Source organism: Sorex fumeus, unplaced genomic scaffold (genome assembly GCF_029834395.1).
Source record: "Sorex fumeus unplaced genomic scaffold, SorFum_2.1 ptg000009l, whole genome shotgun sequence".
Classification (NCBI taxonomy): Eukaryota; Metazoa; Chordata; class Mammalia; order Eulipotyphla; family Soricidae; genus Sorex; species Sorex fumeus.
In genome coordinates this window covers 11,562,375-11,580,412 of record NW_026606066.1, presented here as the reverse complement: position 1 = coordinate 11,580,412, position 18,038 = coordinate 11,562,375, and the positions used below count along the sequence as shown (strand labels likewise).

Sequence of the window (18,038 nt, the reverse complement as noted above, 5' to 3'; positions counted from 1 at the left end):
CTTCTCCTTCACTCTTCTTCTTGTACCATAGAAGACTGAGGTCATAAAACATATGATAGGTTAAAATTTTAATATGAAAGTATACATTTTGGAAGATATTTAATTTGACAGCCACAGATATATTTTAGTTGGATAGCAACAGATCTAATTGAATATTTTTCTGACAGTCTGTATAAATAGAAAAATACAGTTGTACAATTTAAAGAGTCCATAAGATTTTTAAAAGCTTCTTATTCAAGGTAAGAACAGTTGATCCCGGTATTTTCCTTCAGCTCCCCATGAACACAGTTTTGCATGAGATATAATGATTATCAGTATCAATAACTTTTAAAGACTAATTTTTTCATGTATTTATTTCAGTATAGGTAGATACTGTTACACAAAACACATTTCCACAGAAGCTATAATTCTACAACTGTTAAGATACACTCCCAAGTACCAGTCCTATGTTTATCAATTTTAATCCAGGAATAGATTCTACATATCTGTAAAAGCAAATGCCGTTATAGGAAAATATAATTGTAATAAACAAGTTATTAAATTAGTAAAGTATCCTGTGCAGATATTTCTATAAGCATATTCTTTTGTGAAGACTGAGAAATTTGATAAAAGCCTTGCATATGAATTTTTAGAAAGCTATTGCCAAAAAAGTCAAGAATCTCTCCAAAAAGAATTTATTTTGCCTTAATGCCCAGATAAAAGGATTATAGCAGTTATAAACTTCTTGTATACTTATGAAGCCATTAGAATCAATTAAATAATACATCCTGTTCCTTTTATTCTTGAGTCTTTCCACATAGTTTCAAGTGATTTTTTTAATCATTAAGCAAAACCCATCATTTAAATAGTGTCATGTGAGAAGAACTGATTTTATAATTAAAATGTTGAATAAAATCGATACTTTCAATGAAGAATTTTGAGGATTTAGAGCTTGCATACATTGTTCTCAAGTGGCTTACAAAATAGTAATTTTTACATCTGCTCTCAGGATAGCTGCTTATTTGAGTTCTCAGTCACAGATGCTGATTCCTGAACTTTATCCATTTGGATACAAACTGAAAACTGTTGATCATTATCTAGTTATAATATACAAATGCTTCTTTTACTTCCCAGAATCAGATAGTAATTCAGAATCAGATACAGAAGGATCAGAAGAAGATGATGATGATGATAAAGACCAAGATGAATCAGATAGTGATACTGAAGGAGAGAAAACTTCAATGAAACTGAATAAAACAACTTCCTCTGTCAAAAGCCCTTCCATCAGTCTCACAGCTCACTCAACACCTCGTAACCTCCACATAGCAAAAGCCCCAGGCTCTGCTCCTGCTGCCTTATGTTCTGAAACCCAGACACCTGCTTTTCTTGGCACACCTTCTTCCACACTTACTTCAAGTCCACACTCTGGTACCTACACTTTATTTTTATTATTATAAAGTCGAAGTCAGACCATAGCAAGGATATTTATACAGTGTTCTGGGGATGATCTCATTGGAATCACATATTCCAGTTAGATCTTACGTTGGCTAAGAAAGGTCAGCGTGGATTTTGAAAGGATATGACCCATTACCATTTTTATTCTCTGTGCTTCCAATTTAAGAAAGTGATTGATGACAACTCTTGATTTTAAATACTTTCCTTTCACGTTCAGTTTGTGCTTCTAGAATTTATACTTTGATTGACAGTTGGAGGTTTTGTACTCTATAAAAAATGAGCTCACTTGGTTATTTAAGATACAATTGCATGTCTACCCAGCACATAACTGGTGTCATTTGTATTAGTGAGAAGAATTTTTATTCTTTTAACATCCCATGCCTTTTATTTTTTCTGTTGTAAACTTTTAGAATTCTTCATTAAAAGACTTTACATTCACAATTCCAAAACTACATTCACTCTCCTTTCACTAGCTAAGAAAGAATAGTGTTGTGTTTGTTACTTATTTCACTCTTTCCTTGGAAGTTTCCATTTTGTTTTCATTTGACACAAACCAGAATGATATCCTACTGACTTAGAAAATTTATTTGTGTTTGTGAAACTTACTCATGAAAACTTAACAGGTAGTTATAATCACAATCATTCATACTTTAGGCTGATTAAAAGACCTGGCAGTGCTTTTGACTATAGGTTTATATGAACGTGATAGTACTGCATTGTTTAAATGTATAAGGAAAGTTTTGGAATTTTTCAGCATCAGAAAACATATTTCCAAAGAAAATAACTATAGTTCTCTGATATCTCTACTCATTCTTCTCTACTTCATTAGCTACTTATTTAATAACAAAATGAAAGGAATGTTGCATAATTTTACATTGTAATATATTTTCCTTAGAGAAAATGAAAAGAATTTTGTCATATGACTCAAAAGTAAAAAGTTTCTACTTTATATAATTTGTTTTTTGAAAACCATTTAAAAAACAATATACATTACAGAACTAAACTAAAAAATTTTTTAAATCAGTTTTTAAAGGAAAAATTTCAAAACCATCAAAAATTATCATGTACATAAATGAATCTTTTATGTCTATTGTTTGAATTTTCTTTAAGGTACATCCAAAAGGAGAAGAGTAACAGATGAACGTGAACTACGTCTTCCTTTGGAATATGGGTATGCAAAATAAAATTTTTTTGTCTTTACCTATTATGCATATTTTATTTCTTCTCTACTATTAATGAAAGGAGTGAATTGCTGCATTGTATTTATTAGAGCAGAGGTCACAAAAGTTGACAGATAAGAAAACTCAAATTACAGCTAGCTACTATGTGTAGATATGACAGAACTGAATTGGGATCACACAGCCAGGCAAAAATGTAACTGCAAAAAAGAACAACTTGCATGAGAAATGACAGTGACACAATTAAGAGAATTATGGGGCTGGAGAGATAGCACAGCGGGTAGGGCGTTTGCCTTGCACGCGGCCAACCCAGGTTCGGGTCCCAGCATTCCATATGGTCCTCTGAGTACCGCCAGGAGTAATTCCTGTGTGCAGAGCCAAAAGTAACCCCTGTGCATTGCCGGATGTGACCCAAAAAGAAAAGAACAAAAAAGGAGAGAGGTTTTTGTAAAGAAAAAAACAAGCAGTTAAAGTCATTTTGGATAAAATGTAGGCATTTGAACAGAGATTAGCTAAAATGGTATAAATGAAACTGAGAAGTTTCACATTGGCAGTTTCACATTGATTATGACACATGAGACCTAAAGAGTAGAGGGCCAGGTTGATTTTACTGACAAAGACAACAATTATTATTTCTAAAAGAAATTTAATGGATTTTAATATTTGTAAATTATGTATTTTGCTTCATTAATTAGCTAAAAGTCTAAATAAATTTTATAAATATGTATCTTGAATGGACTGGAGCGATAGCACAGTGGGTAGGGCATTTGCCTTGCATGCAGCCAACATGGCCGACCCAAGTTCGATTCCTCCACCCCTCTCGGAGAGCCCGGCAAGCTACCGAGAGTATTTCGCCCGCACGGCAGAGCCTGGCAAGCTACCGAGAGTATCTCGCCCGCACGGAAAAGCCTGGCAAGCTCCCCATGATGTATTTCGATATGCCAAACACAGTAACAACAAGTCTCACGATGGAGACGCTACTGGGCCCGCTCAAGCAAATCGATGAACAGCGGGAGGACCGTGACCGTATCTTGAGTGCTATGTTTGGGGGTTACATTCTATGTTTATTTTATAATTTTTATGCTTTCTATAGAACATATTTACTCAAATATTTTTTATTCTTCTAAAAGGCTTTTTTAAGGGAAGGGAGATAGTACAGTGGATAAGGCATGTCCTTGCAAATTGCTGACCAAGGTTTTGATCCTTGGCAACTCAAGGTTCCCCAAGTTTTGCCAACAGTGATCCCTGAGTATAGAGCCAGGAATAAGCCCTGAGCACTGCTGGGTATAGCTCCAGAATAAAAAAAATAATTTAATGAATTTTACAAAGCTTTTTAAAAATTAAGTATCTGAAGGGCCAGAGAAGTAGTTCAAGGGGATTAGAGCAGAAGCTGACCCTAGTTCAGTCCTGAAGCCCTGTACAGTCTGCCTGAGCACCACCAGGAATGATCCCTGAGCACAGCAGGGGATGGCTCAAAAACAAGAGCTCTAGAAATAAAGTAAAAGTCACCAGAGCTTTCCTTGCACTCAGTCAGCTAAGATTTGACCCCCAGCACCCCATATGGTTCCCACCGGGAGTGATCCCTGAGCAAGCCAGTTGCCCCCCAAAAAACCAAAACATAATAATAATGAAAAGTAGAATATAGCATATTATAATTCTCATTTCTGTTTATTCGTAGCTGGCAGAGAGAGACAAGAATAAGAAACTTTGGAGGGCGTCTTCAAGGAGAAGTAGCATATTATGCACCATGTGGAAAGAAACTTAGGCAGTACCCTGAAGTTATAAAGGTACATGCTTTATACTAATCACCATAATGTTTTGTGTCTTCTTAGCATGCTTATTGAAAAAATAATGTACTCCTTTCTCCGATAAAGTTCCTTGATACAAAATATTCTCTTGTAGGGACTAAGGTATGTAACCCAATTGATCTAAAATCCATAGCGCCTTGATAGAAAATGCAAAACATTAGTGTGCTGAAGATAGCTATACATCAAAACTGGGTTGTAACTATTAAAACCTGAAGTGGAAAAATATGTGATTTTTTCAGTATCTCAGCAGAAATGGAATAATGGATATCTCAAGGGACAATTTCAGCTTCAGTGCAAAAATAAGAGTGGGTGACTTCTATGAAGCCAGAGATGGACCGCAGGTATCCACTTTTTAAAAAGTATAGTCTTTGAACCAAAAAGTAGTACCATAATCTAAATTAAGTAAATTTCACTACACTCTGCCTTCTGTCAATTAATTTGCATAGCTAAATACCAACTTTATGGAGAATACTCACCAAAGCCTCAGTTTACTCTTTCAATAATGAAGAGCTTTGACATATAGATGGCTTTCTTTCATTATTATTAAATAAACTTTTTTTCTGTTTATTTCTGTTAATAATTTAAAGTTTATACAAATATAAAAATATCTACATAGCAAATAAATTTTTAATTAAAATGAGTAGGAAGAGCATGTTATTATGTCAGTCCATCCAAAGAATAATAGATATGCCTTATTTGTGGGGAAGGAGCTTGCATTTGATTATGTCACTCCACGTGATCCATTTTCACAAAGTAGGCAATTTGGATGTGGAGAGATGAATCCTTAAAGTTAGGTGAGATATCTGCCTTTTCTTTTTCAGGCATTTTTAACTTTTCACTTAAATGTGTATATTTTCAAACATTTTAAAGCTTCATTTTAGCCTTAAATTAATACACAGTCTCACCTTTTATTAGTACAGAGAATCCACCTCCAAGACCTTATTTCCTATATATTTTCTTTAATATTTGTCTTTGCTTTTACTTGGGTTGAACTAGATCTAATTTTACTCACTTTCACTTTCTTACCTTCAAGGAAAGAGGTCCTAATTCTCTGGTAAAGAAACTAAATTCTAGTTAATCCATGAATTTTTTTGTGAACAACAAAATTATACTATTTCTCCTCAATTTTTTTTTCTGCAAGATAGACACAAATAATTATACTTCTGCCTTACAGGGTTATGATGAGGTTAAAATGGGATCATATGCATGAAAATGTTTCAGAAGGTTAAAATGCTCAGCCAACTGAAGTTGAGATTTTTTTCTTGATTGAACTTGCATCCCTTTTGGGCCATTAAAATACACACCAAGAAAATGCTATCTGGCAGCTAAAATATTCTGCAGTGAATTGGCATGCTTTTCCATCATATATCAACCTCATTTTTCCAGGTTTTCTTTAAGTCTCAAAAGTATATTAGCTTCAAATTAAATACATTGCCAGAATCTCAGAATTTATTAAATCATTCAGTCTTTTACATATTTCACATATACTAGATCAGTCTTTAAACAACAAAATATATTAGAAGGCAATAATTCTTTCATTTTAAAATTCTCACTTCTTAATATTTTATTTTATGTTTTTAGAGCCATGCTTGTCTTCTTTCAAAAATATATTTTACTTTTATTTTTTTAGTTTAGGTAATGTAAAAATATATTTGTTTTTAAGTTAGAGTTTTGATCTGAGAGTAAAGTTAATTGCGATTTAATACATAAAGTATTAGTTTTAAATAAGTAGTAATTAAACTTAATCTATAAAGTCTCATTAGCAGAGCAAAATGATCCTTAACATCTAGTCACTTTTTATTAAATATAATTAGTATTTTTCCAAATGTATATTGTGTTATTGAAAGATCAATTCCAATCAAAAAAACATGATTACCTTAACTAAATACAAAACCTATTAAGTTACCAACATTTAAGCAGCCTAGGGGAAATGTTAGTAATTTTAACAGCACTTCTCTCAGTTTAAAAACTTAGTAAGTTGGAGTCATTTCAGGATACTTTTAGAGAACAACAATGAAAGGTAAGTAGTTCCCCAAAATGTATAATTAATCATAGATTTATTCTTGGTGATTCTCTTTAATAAATCATTTGTACTAGAAAATTTATTTTCTCTCTCACATAGTTTTAGAGCTGTAATATTTCTATGTGTTGTAAGATTACTATATAATCATATGGTTAGTTTAAAATTATACATGTATAAAATTTTCTCTAAAAATAAAAAATATATACTAATTTTGAATGGCTTAACTTTAGAGAAAATGTAAGGTATAGTATGGAATGAACCACTATTAACCATGCAGTGATGACTTAAATATGGTTAAAATGTATATGCTTTTATAATTGTATGATAACTATACAATTGTTGAGAAATAAATTTTGCAGATGCTAAGTATGGAAGGAAATGTATTAATATTTTAATAATACATATATTGGTAGGTAGTAAACCGTTGATCATTTTTTTCCTACATGCTGAGTACTTTCTAAATTTGACTGGATTTCACATATAAAGTGAACATCTATTTTTTTTAATTAAGTAACCGAATTTATTGTAATGCTGTGGAAGTAAAGATTCAGTTGTTCATATTCACAGAGATCATACTCAGTATTTAAATGTTACTGCTATAGCTTTTCAGTCTTCATATATTTGTTTTGGGTAGCAAATATAATGCTCTATTGGCAGGTTAATTAGCACTGCTAAATGTATTTTCTTTATCATATTTTTCTTTTTCTCTTAAATTTTGCCAAAGCGTAACCAATGTTATTTTTCTGAGTAGTAATTTTGCTGATGACATTTCAAAAACTAACAGTTTCATTCCAAAATTCTGAATCTAACAAATGAACGTTTAAGAAATGTTCATTTTTGTCTTGTTTTTCAAGCCCACATTCTTCTTTCGACACATCTCTCTCTCTGCTTTTTCTGCTCTGGAGAAGTCCATGTTCTCTCTTGAATATGTATTCCTTTCTTTCTCCACCCCCATATCTAAGTAAATTTTCTTCAGTAAAAACTATCTTGCTTTACCAAAAAAAGAAAAAGTCATTTTTCCTAGAATTTAATACCTACAGCGAGAACTGTGTGTTGTTATGTATAAGGTAATAGGCATTATTGTTTGTTTATTCTTTGGGCCACACCAATTGTGCTGGGCGAAGGGGCCTATTCTTAGCCCAGTGCTTGAGACCACTCCCCGGCAGTGCTGGAGTTCAACCTGGACCTACGACATGCAAAATAGATGTTCCAGTCTTTTGAGTTATTTCCTTAGGCAAAATTAATAGGGTTTTGTTTTGTTTTTCACTCAAGATATTTCTGAGATTAAGATAGCAGTTGTACATACATGTTTGGGAGGGGCAGTAGAGGGATGTTCATGGACCTTGTGATGCAAAAGAAACCATATGGGATGCCAGAAGTAGATCAGTTGTTGTAGCACAAGTGCCTGACCTCTGTACTAATCTCTCCAGCCCAGGCACGGGCAAGTGTGACCCGCACTCCTCACAGCTCCTGTAAAAAATAAGAAAATAAAGAAAAGCTGACTTCTTATAGCGTCAGCTACTTGTATCTGTTGCTAGTTAAATATCAGATACTTCTTAACAGTGTAACAATCATATTTCAGGAATGATAGTCTTCATGGACAAAATTAACTTGTACATGTTAAGTTCATGCTCTACTGGCTAAATACCATCAGACTAACATCACTTTTCTTAACCAGTGAAATCCTTTTAAAGGGGTACTAATAAAATAGATTTCTTACAAACTTTTGCTCTGTACAGTGCTTACCTTGTTAAACCTCAGGTTTATCATTATTTTCACTCTATTAATGAATGCCAGAATGATACAATAAGGTTAACAAGGATTATTTTTATATGGTAATTATTGTATGGTAATCTACTTTGAAAAGGGTTCTGAGTAGTTTTTTATAATAAATCATAGGAAGCTAAAAATTAAAGTAAAATTATTAAAAATAATGTTACATAGTTTCAACTGGAAAATTAAAAAGCATATATTAATCAATGCCTGCTATATATTCAAGCCAAAAAAGGAGAGATGCAAATAGGCAACAAGTTTAAAGTAACTTGGACAATATTGCTTTCTCTATTTGAGATACATTTCTTTAATAATAATTTTTAATGGCATATAATGATGAGATGAGGTCCATAGTTTTATTGTAAGAGACTTCCTTTGTAATTTAATCACTAAATATTTGTAGCAAACAACAAACCTTTTTTTCCCAAGTAAATTTTCTCAAAGGCATTTCTCATAAAGAAAAATATGAATTAATTTTCGTACAGACAGAAACCAGAAAGCCTGGCTTTATGGGAAATCTGTTCAGAAAGGAACTGAAACATACAAAAGAAAAAGAAATTAGGATCACTGACTCAGAAACTCTGATTTTTGGGGGAAGATGATAAGCACAGTGCGGTCCAACTAAAATCAAAGTCTTGTTCAGAAGGAGTCAAATGAGACTTCACAGTAAAGCAGGCAACACACAGACACTGGCAAGATTTTAATGTGGGTAATTATTTCAAATAAGTAAAGAACAAAAGATTGGGAGTCACCAACCAGGATTCTAATTCAACTCTGCTGTTAACTGTCACACCTAATGCAACATAACTCTGAGCACATTTGGGCACAGAGAACATGAAAGATCAGTACCAGAAATCTAACAGACTTGAAATTTATGTCTCTAATCTACCAGGTAGGACTTTTGATGGCTATGCAAGGCCTATACTAGGAAGCCAACTGTATGAATCCAGGTATGGAGCGTAGGAGGTATTAAAAGTCATAATTTAAAGTTACTGTGAGTAACTGGAACATAGCCAGCATTGTGAAAATAATTGTTATTAGACTACATCTTTCTCAGCTTTTTAATAGATGACATCCATCTCCTAGCATAACTGTTATCTCTTACATCTTTTATATTTAGTCATATATGATAAAAATATTTTAGTAGATTGAGAATTCCTAAAGTTGTAATTTTTATTGAGTTCTCACTGCCTATCTCTGGGATCATAAAGTAGCTCAAAATAAATCTGTGTAATTGTAAAATAAATGTAAAATATTCAACAAAATTCTGACTTTTTTCTCATGGTATTAACTTTAAATGTTTTTCTTAAATATGAAATGTAAAGTTTTGTTTGTTGCTTTGTTTGATCCCTAATATTTCTCTTCATTTCCTAGCAAAGCAATTTAGCATCCTGAATTTGAAAAACTGTAGCTTCCTTTTCTAGCTTTAATTTCCTCAACTAAATTGTGAAATCTGTATATTATAAAAGATCTTATTTCCATTTTTGGTAAAGTTTTTTTATAAACTAATTATTAGAAAATGTTCTAAAATACACTTTTGAAGAGAAAGGTAGGAAATATCTAACTTTGTTTTCTTTAGCCATGGTTAAATGTACTAAAATTTATTTAGCAGAATCAATTTGAAAATTATCAGCTTACTGAATAGACTTTATACTTTATCTTAACTCAAGATACCACAGTTTCTGTACTTTCAGAAAAAAAGGAATGCAGGTCTCAAAACAGGAGAATATAAGTAAAATTCTTCCATTTACTGGATGTAAAAGCATTCAAGAAGTATGAGGCATCTCAGATCTCATCTCATGGGAAACTGACATTTAGTCTCCTTGAACTGCAAATGCATGGGAAAATTCCTATAGCAAAGTTTTAGTGATACTTAATTTAAGTGTGCAACTTCAAAAAATTATTGATAACTTGACATTCTCATGGTCTGGAGCAATAGCACAGCTGGTATGGCATCTGCCTTGCACATGGCTGTCCCGGGTTCAATTCCTCCACCCCTCTCAGATAGCCCAGCAAGTTACCCAGAGTATCTTGCCCGCATGGCAAAGTCTGGCAAGCTACCTGTGATGTATTTGATATGCCAAAAACAGTAACAAGTCCCACAGTTTGTTGTGGGACATTACTGGTGCCCGCTCGAGCAAATCGATGAACCACAGGACATTGGTGACAGTGACATTCACATAATTCAGTGAATTAACTTAATTGATTTACTCCATTTACTTATATACTGCCTTTCCTGCCTCCCACGCCCAAATAATAAATATATACATATATATATTTTTAATGGCAGGGTACAGGGGTCAGAGAGGTAGTACAGGAAAGTGAGCACTTACCATGCATGCGGCTCCCCCAGATATGATTCCTGACACACTGTCTGGTCCCCCAAGCTCTCCCAGGATTGATCCCTGATTGCAGAGCCAGGAGTTAGCCCTGAGCACTGCTGTGCATGACCCAAAAGCAAAGCAAAAGACAAAAAAAAAGGAAACAACAAAAAGTAAGAAAAGCTATGAAAAAGTAAGAAAAGAATATGAAACTGAAGCAGAAATTAATCTTGAGAACAGATTTTATTAAAACCTAAACATACACCAATTTACCCTAGCTCTCATGGAAGTACCGAAAGCACAGTTTCTTAGATATTGCTGTTCCAAAAATTTTTGCTAAGACAGATTACTTGAGATGTTAAACTGTACCTTGGAATGTATTTTTAATAGTTCTGTTGGTAATATTGAAGGAGGAGGAGAGAGAGAATCCTGTAAAGTGTAAAGGAAGAGAAATTATGTAACCCAGGGCTGTGATGTTGGTGACTGGAATGTAGTGTTCCTAGAGTATCATTTATAAAAAGAAATAGAAATGTTGAAATAAAAAGTCACATTTTTTGAATCACAGTGAGACAGATATACAGTCACAAAGTTATTAATGATTGTGTTTCAGTCATATAATGTTCCAATACCTGTCCATACCTTCACCAGTGTACATGTACATTTCCCACCACCAATGTCCCCAAGTTTCCCTCCTACTCCCCCTACCCCCGCCTGTTTCTCTCTCTCTCCCTCTCTCCCTCTCTCCCTCTCCCCCCTCCCTCCCTCCCTCCCTCCCTCTCTCCCTCTCTCTTTCTCCCTCTCTCTCTCTCTCTATCTCCCTCTCTCTCTCCCTTCCCTCCCACACCTTCCCATTTTGGGCATTATGGTTTGCAATAAAAATACTGAAAAGTAATCATTGGCATCCCTTTACCTATTTTCAACACTCAGAGTTCTTGTCCAAAGGGATCATTTCTAACTATTACTATAATATTACTGTCATACTGGTCCCTTTTCTATCATAACTGTCTGTGCTTGGGCATCTCTGCAAGTGGTGCTCCAGCCACCATTTATGGTGCCAGGGTTTGATCCTGGTCAGCTGACTCGAGGCAAACACACTACCTGTTGTACTGTTTCCCTGGCCTTAATAAGATACTATCTCACGGTGATTCAATAAAATTGGGAAAAAAAAACTTAGTCTGGGTGTCTCGTGAGGAAATTGCATTTCTTGTTTTATGAGAACTGGGTTCTCTATTTTTTTTTTTGGCACCACAGAAAAATGAAGTTGAGTGCTTACAGACTTAACCATCTCTTTTCTACTTTAACTATCGCAAATGTAACTTTTACGTTTTACAGTTTACTTGATGCATGTTGCCTGAATGCCTGAGAGCATAAGAGGAAAAAATAAAACTTAAGCTAAACACAATCCATACTCTGAACAATAAATTGTTTTTTATGGATTATTTCTTACAGGTTTTGGGCCTAAAACTGCAGTTAGTACAAGTATTGTTCCTAGAGACTCCATTTGAACTCTCAGGAAAAAATTGTATTCCCTCAATTAATTTAAAATTTTTTCACATGAAATTGAAAAAAATTGCAGATTTTATTTTTATCATATTGAATATTGTATACTCTCAGTAGCTTACCAGGTTCTCTGAGAGGGGCGGAGGAATCGAACCTGGCTCTGCCAGGCTGGCTGCACGCAAGGCAAACACCCTACCGCTGTGCTTTGTAAACTATATACATACGCTTTCTGACCAGTCCTGCCCTGATTGTACGAAAATATTCCTGTAAAAATATTATACAAAAATATTCCTGTAACATGGGTTTTTTTGATGATAGGCAGCAATTCAAGTGAAATGCTTTGTTTCAGTAATTCATTGTATCATTGAAAAAATATTGATACTTTAATTATTCCCTCTTGATTTTACTAGCTATTAAAATTCTGTAAATAATAACTTACCTATTATTTGGATAATAGAATATTTGGTTGAATTTATAACCCTCGAAAGATATTTCTAAGAATATCATCAGGCAACTTGGATTTTCAAAAACTTGACAACTTTATTGACATTGTAGTACATAAATGGTCATATGGATAGGCATCTCTACTTAGTTTGTGGATGGAACTAATAATCAATGTACATGGAACTATAAATCCCATCTGTGAATGAATTTAAGGTGAAAATACTGAAGATGCATCAAAGTCCTTGAACTATATAGATATACATTGTTTTTTAAAAAATAAGTTTGTGCCAGCTTTATACATTTTTAATGTATATGAATTTACCTAGAATTGTATGACATTAGTGATCACTTGTATTTATTTTCTTTTTAATACATTGTTTCTGTAACATTAAGAGTTAATTAAATTATGTTAATTAAAAGGGTATGCAGTGGTGTCTTTTGAAAGAAGAGGATGTCATTCCCCATATCAGGGCAATGGAAGGTCGTAGAGGAAGACCACCAAACCCAGATAGACAACGAGCCAGAGAGGAATCCAGGATGAGACGTCGCAAGGGTCGACCTCCAAATGTTGGCAGTGCTGAATTTCTTGATAACACTGATGCCAAATTACTAAGAAAACTGCAAGCTCAAGGTAAAAAAATATGTTTACTCTCAAAAAACATCTTATGATTTTTGCTTATGAATGAGACTTCTGTCAATTTTTTGAAACATCAGTCTTGACATTAGACTAAAAATGAGAAAATAAGGCACCCCACTGGTAACTGGAGTTCTTTGATTAGGGTTAGCTTCTTTCTGTAGTAGTACTCACGAGTGCATCATATCCTGTTTATTTATAATTATAAGGGTGCACAAAAAAAAGGGAATCAGCCAGCACTTGGCACACACCTTAAGGTTGTGCCAACTTTCTGGAAATTCTCATTTTAACAGCTCCTGATTCCTTGAGGTGGTACAAGGGAATAACTCCAAAATATGTGGATCTATGGAGTAAATTGGAGTAAATTGAACTCCAATTACTGGTAAGTAACCCCAGTCTTCTAGTTTGGGCTCTTCTGTAGTCTAGGTATGGTACATATATTTTCAAAATGCCCAACTATACATACTTAAGTCAAAGACTATTTTCATCATCACTAGACCATCACTTAACACAGTCCGTAATATCCTCAATATATTTATGATTCAAAATTATAAAATATGAAAAGAAAGTTCTGATTTATTTCTGCCTACCCCCACCTCTGTGTAGGGAAAACATATCCATCAGTGTTCAAAGGTTATTCCTGGCTCTTTGCTTAGAAGTGACCTCTGGCAGTGCTCTGGAGATCACTTATGGTGCCAGGGATTTGAACTAGGGTCAGCTGTACAGAACATAAACTCCTTAATTCCTGTGCTATCTCTCCAAGCCCACCACTGTATTTCTTATAGAGAAAGCAACTAAAATTAAAGTCTTGCTATCAATTTGTTACTAATTTTAAATGTGAAAAGTCTATGGCTATCTGAAAATATTTAGATATATATAAGAATATCTTACATAGCATATGTATAAACAGTACAAAATATATATTTAATAATAAAAATAATGGCTTAAAAGACTACCAGAATGTTACTTTTTCTCTTGAGTATATTCTGGAGAAGCATAACTATGGTAACCACAATCACAATATTGACTTATTTGTTTTTACGATAAAACATATATTCATGATAAACTATAAGTTTACAGTAAAAAGAATAGCTTAAGATAAAAGATAGCAGGACTGAAGTGATAGCATAGCAGGAAGGGTGTTTGCCTTGTACACTGCTGACCCTTATGTGATCCTGGCATCCCATTTGGTCCCCTGAATCCCACCTGGAGTATCCCCTGGGTTCAGAGCCAGAAGTAAGCCATGAATATCACTGGGTGTGCCGCTCTGCTGATAAGTAAATTAAAGATACTTGTAATTTAACTTAAAATTTAAAAAAGTGGAATCATTAGCATTTTTTATCAATCCACAGAGATATTTACATATATTCCTAAATTTCCACACATTCATTCATGTATGTATAAATATATATAATATGTACATAAACACATACATATATATTATGTGTTATATATGTGTGTATCCTTTGCTATGTTTAAAATAAATGAACTTGGCCCCTTGAGGGCCAATAAGCTTAATTCAAACTCCCATTTATATCCTGTCAAAATATAAACCTTGAACAAGATGACTTGTTAATCCCTGTTGGGGTCATTTCATTCCTAGTCTCTCCAGGTGCTATCTGTTCTTTTCGACAAAAGTGAAATTCAAGTTCTTGAATTCCTAAATCAAAACTAAACTTCCCACATAAAGCATTTGTAAGTGTGTGGATTTTACTGAAAATGAATTGTGACAATGCACAAAATTGAGTGTTCTACTCCACAAACGGGGAAAAATTTCCAACTAGACATTGCAAGTTCCTAGTCTTCAATTGCGAAATTTCTCCTGGCTGTTTTTCACTGTCAAAGGTGAACCTCAGTCTTATTTTGTCTAAGAATTCCTTTCATCTTTTGTCCCCTCTTGAGATCCTCTCTCTTAAAGAGCCTCTTCATGTTCCAACCAGGGCATGTTACCACCGTTTTTGTTGCCTTGACTTATGCCTCCAGGTATCTATTTTCTTCTCTAAGTATTTAATAAAGATATTTTCTTCAAACAAACAAAAATAAAATAAAATAAAATAAATGAACTTACAGTATATAAACTGGTTGTTTGCTTTGTTTCCACCTAATTGATGTTAAGATATTTCTAATACCAGGACAAATCTAACTCATGCTCTTAATGGCTGAATAATAAGTGACACTATTTATGGTGCTAACATGTTTAATTTAATCATTCCCTTTTTATGACTAATTCCCTTTTATTTCTTGATCTCAGAACCCTTGAGTTGTGCTGCATGTGGCCCAAACCCCTACCCTACTCTCCCCCCAAAAAGATATTTTCTTCTCTCATTATCACAACACTGTAACACTTGAACATCTCTTTGCACCTCCTACAGAGATGGTTATCTATAGTATAAAGTCCTAGAGTAGATACCTGCATAAAAGAAGACCGTCATTTTCATATTTTGTAGATTTTCAATTTCAGTACAAAAGAGACAAAAAGTTTACAACAATTCATACTTCCACCAGTGGCATTTAAATTAACTCTGCCATGACTTAATGTCATACAGTTTTTCTCTGGTGTAGTATAATAATGAAATTTTTTTCAATTTGGTTTCTATTGAGACTTTGCTTTCTCCCCTGAGCAGTTCCTAGCACAGATTAAGAAAAGGTTAATATTGTAACAAGTATAATCATATATAATGAGGTTTTAAAATTACTCTTGTTAGTAAACCAGTGACTCTTCAAAAGAATGTTAGAGGAGAATATATATTATTTTAGCGATAGCACAGTGGGTAGGGTGTTTGCCTTGTACTCAGCCGACCCAGGTTTGATTCCTCTGCCCCTCTCCGAGAGCCCAGCAAGCTACCAAGAGTCTCTCGCCCGCACGGCAAAGCCTGGCAAGCTACCTGTGACGTATTTGATATGCCAAAAATAGTAACAACAAGTCTCACAAATTGTTATGAGACATTACTGGTGCCTACTCAAGCAAATCAATGAGCAGGAGGACAGTACAGTACTACCCAATAAAATAAAAACTTAAAATTAACCAATACCTAAAATATGAACATCCCTTATTTTTCATATGAATAAAAATATTTATATTTAGTATTCAAAGTGGCGGCTTTATATTTGTAAAACTTACTAAATATATTAAGCAAAATAGAAGATATTTTACTCTTATCCAAGTATTTTTCTACCTCTAGTTTCCAACTGGTTAATATTGTTACCAGGTTCTTCCTTTGCATTATGTTTTAATTTGCAAATTGTTTACTTTGATCTTATTGTGTTCATAGTTTTCTCATCCTAAGTATAAATATTAAATAATTAGGAGCAAATCATATTTATTTTACAAGTATATGAAATATAAAATGCATATTTTTCTTTAAGTGGAAAGTAGGATTTATATCATTTCTGAAAAGCTTATTTGGTTTCTATTAGACTTTACTCTTTCCCAAAGTTCCTAGCAAAAATTAAGAAAACCACATCCTGGCACATGTATTATACCTGTTAAAATAGTAACCATATAAATTTCACATTAAGTCATAAAGAAACCATATTATTAAATCATAATAACTTAATTGCATTAAATCATAGCAAGGGAATTAATTTATATGCCACTGCTGGAAGTGTGAACTGGATAAACTTTTTTTGTCTGGATAAACTTTTTGTCTCTTTTCTGCCAGAATTGAAAGTGTACATACTCTAAGATTTATATATGTATGATTTTATATTATAGCTATAGATGACATATGAATATCTTCTGAATAGAAGGCATAACCTGTTGGCTTTTGGAAGGCTTCTTCATTAAGAGTTTGGAGGGTATCTGAGGGAATTCTAAAAGTTTCTGTTATATATTGATTTCAACCATACTAAAAAACAACTTAATTTGAAGAAAAGTTTAATATTTAAATAAATGCAGACTTTATTTTTAATTTAATTTTATTTTTATAAAGTTGTTCACAATATTTGATTACATCTGATATTGAACACCAATCCCACCACCATTACACCTTCCCACCACTTTATTTCCAGTGTTTCCATCCCAAACCCCAAACCATGCCCTGAAAGCAGAACCAAAATGATTTATTTTGTGTTGCTTGTTATGAATAATCCCTAAAAAATGGGACAAAAAAAGGTTTCTTAGAGGAAAGTGTGTGAATATTGTATTTCACCCAGGAGCCATTAAGCCCTTCTATAAGAGATTAACAACATGTTCTTAAAGATTGAGCCTTGTGTGTTTTTGTGTGTTCATATATATGTATATATGAATAAATATGTTTCCCCCTAAGATTGGTTACCTGCTACTTTAAACCCCATCAAGTATGGTACACTACTCTTGGTATATCAGCGGTGTAAAGTATGAGATGTTGTGCAGCCGCAAATAGATTCACTCGTGGGTGAGGCTCATCTGAGCATGTGGAGAATGGCCATGAGCATGGTGGAGATTGAGTTCTGGAGGTTTTTGACTGCCAGGACAGGCTTCACTGGGGCATGGAGTAGCCTTATGAACCCCCCTCTAGCATGCCCTGGATGAAACAACTCCAGATGGAGTCTGGAAGCATCTCTATGGAGTATCTAAATGCAAACTTTAAATGTACTTCCTAGCATTGTGAAATGAGAGCTTTCCACTTTCACAGAAACTACAAATAAGAATCTGACAAGGTTTTAATATGAAAAAACCTACAACCTGTATAAATAACCCTGTTTATTATTTGACCAATACTGTTAGTATATCAAATTTTCTAATATGCCAAGCAACACCTGTTCATTTCACACAGTACAGAATATTAAGTGCCATATGCACCATCATTATAAGGATACCGTTAATAAAAGTTCTGCCAGTTGTCAGGCAGATTCTGATTTTAGGTGTGTTAAAATGTTTAAAAATGCATCTTAGAATCAGAAATGTGGCATATCCAAAATTATCACTAATTCTATGTGAAT

The 18,038-nt window shown here is 33.7% G+C and overlaps 1 protein-coding gene across 15 annotated transcripts in view; it reads left to right on the top strand.

The window, feature by feature from the left end:
* BAZ2B (bromodomain adjacent to zinc finger domain 2B) overlaps window positions 1-18,038 on the top strand; it is a 407,328-nt gene that overhangs the window by 324,790 nt on the left and 64,500 nt on the right. For 9 of the 15 annotated variants that reach the window (XM_056110107.1, XM_056110111.1, XM_056110106.1 and 6 more), the window contains 5 exons: window positions 1,114-1,411; window positions 2,549-2,605; window positions 4,291-4,399; window positions 4,660-4,761; window positions 12,902-13,112. In XM_056110107.1, the coding sequence (XP_055966082.1) occupies window positions 1,114-1,411; window positions 2,549-2,605; window positions 4,291-4,399; window positions 4,660-4,761; window positions 12,902-13,112 (777 nt within the window). Of the gene's footprint in view, window positions 1-1,113; window positions 1,412-2,544; window positions 2,606-4,290; window positions 4,400-4,659; window positions 4,762-12,901; window positions 13,113-18,038 lie in introns of all 15 variants that reach the window. The other 6 variants (XM_056110112.1, XM_056110109.1, XM_056110108.1 and 3 more) reach the window with 2 other exon arrangements.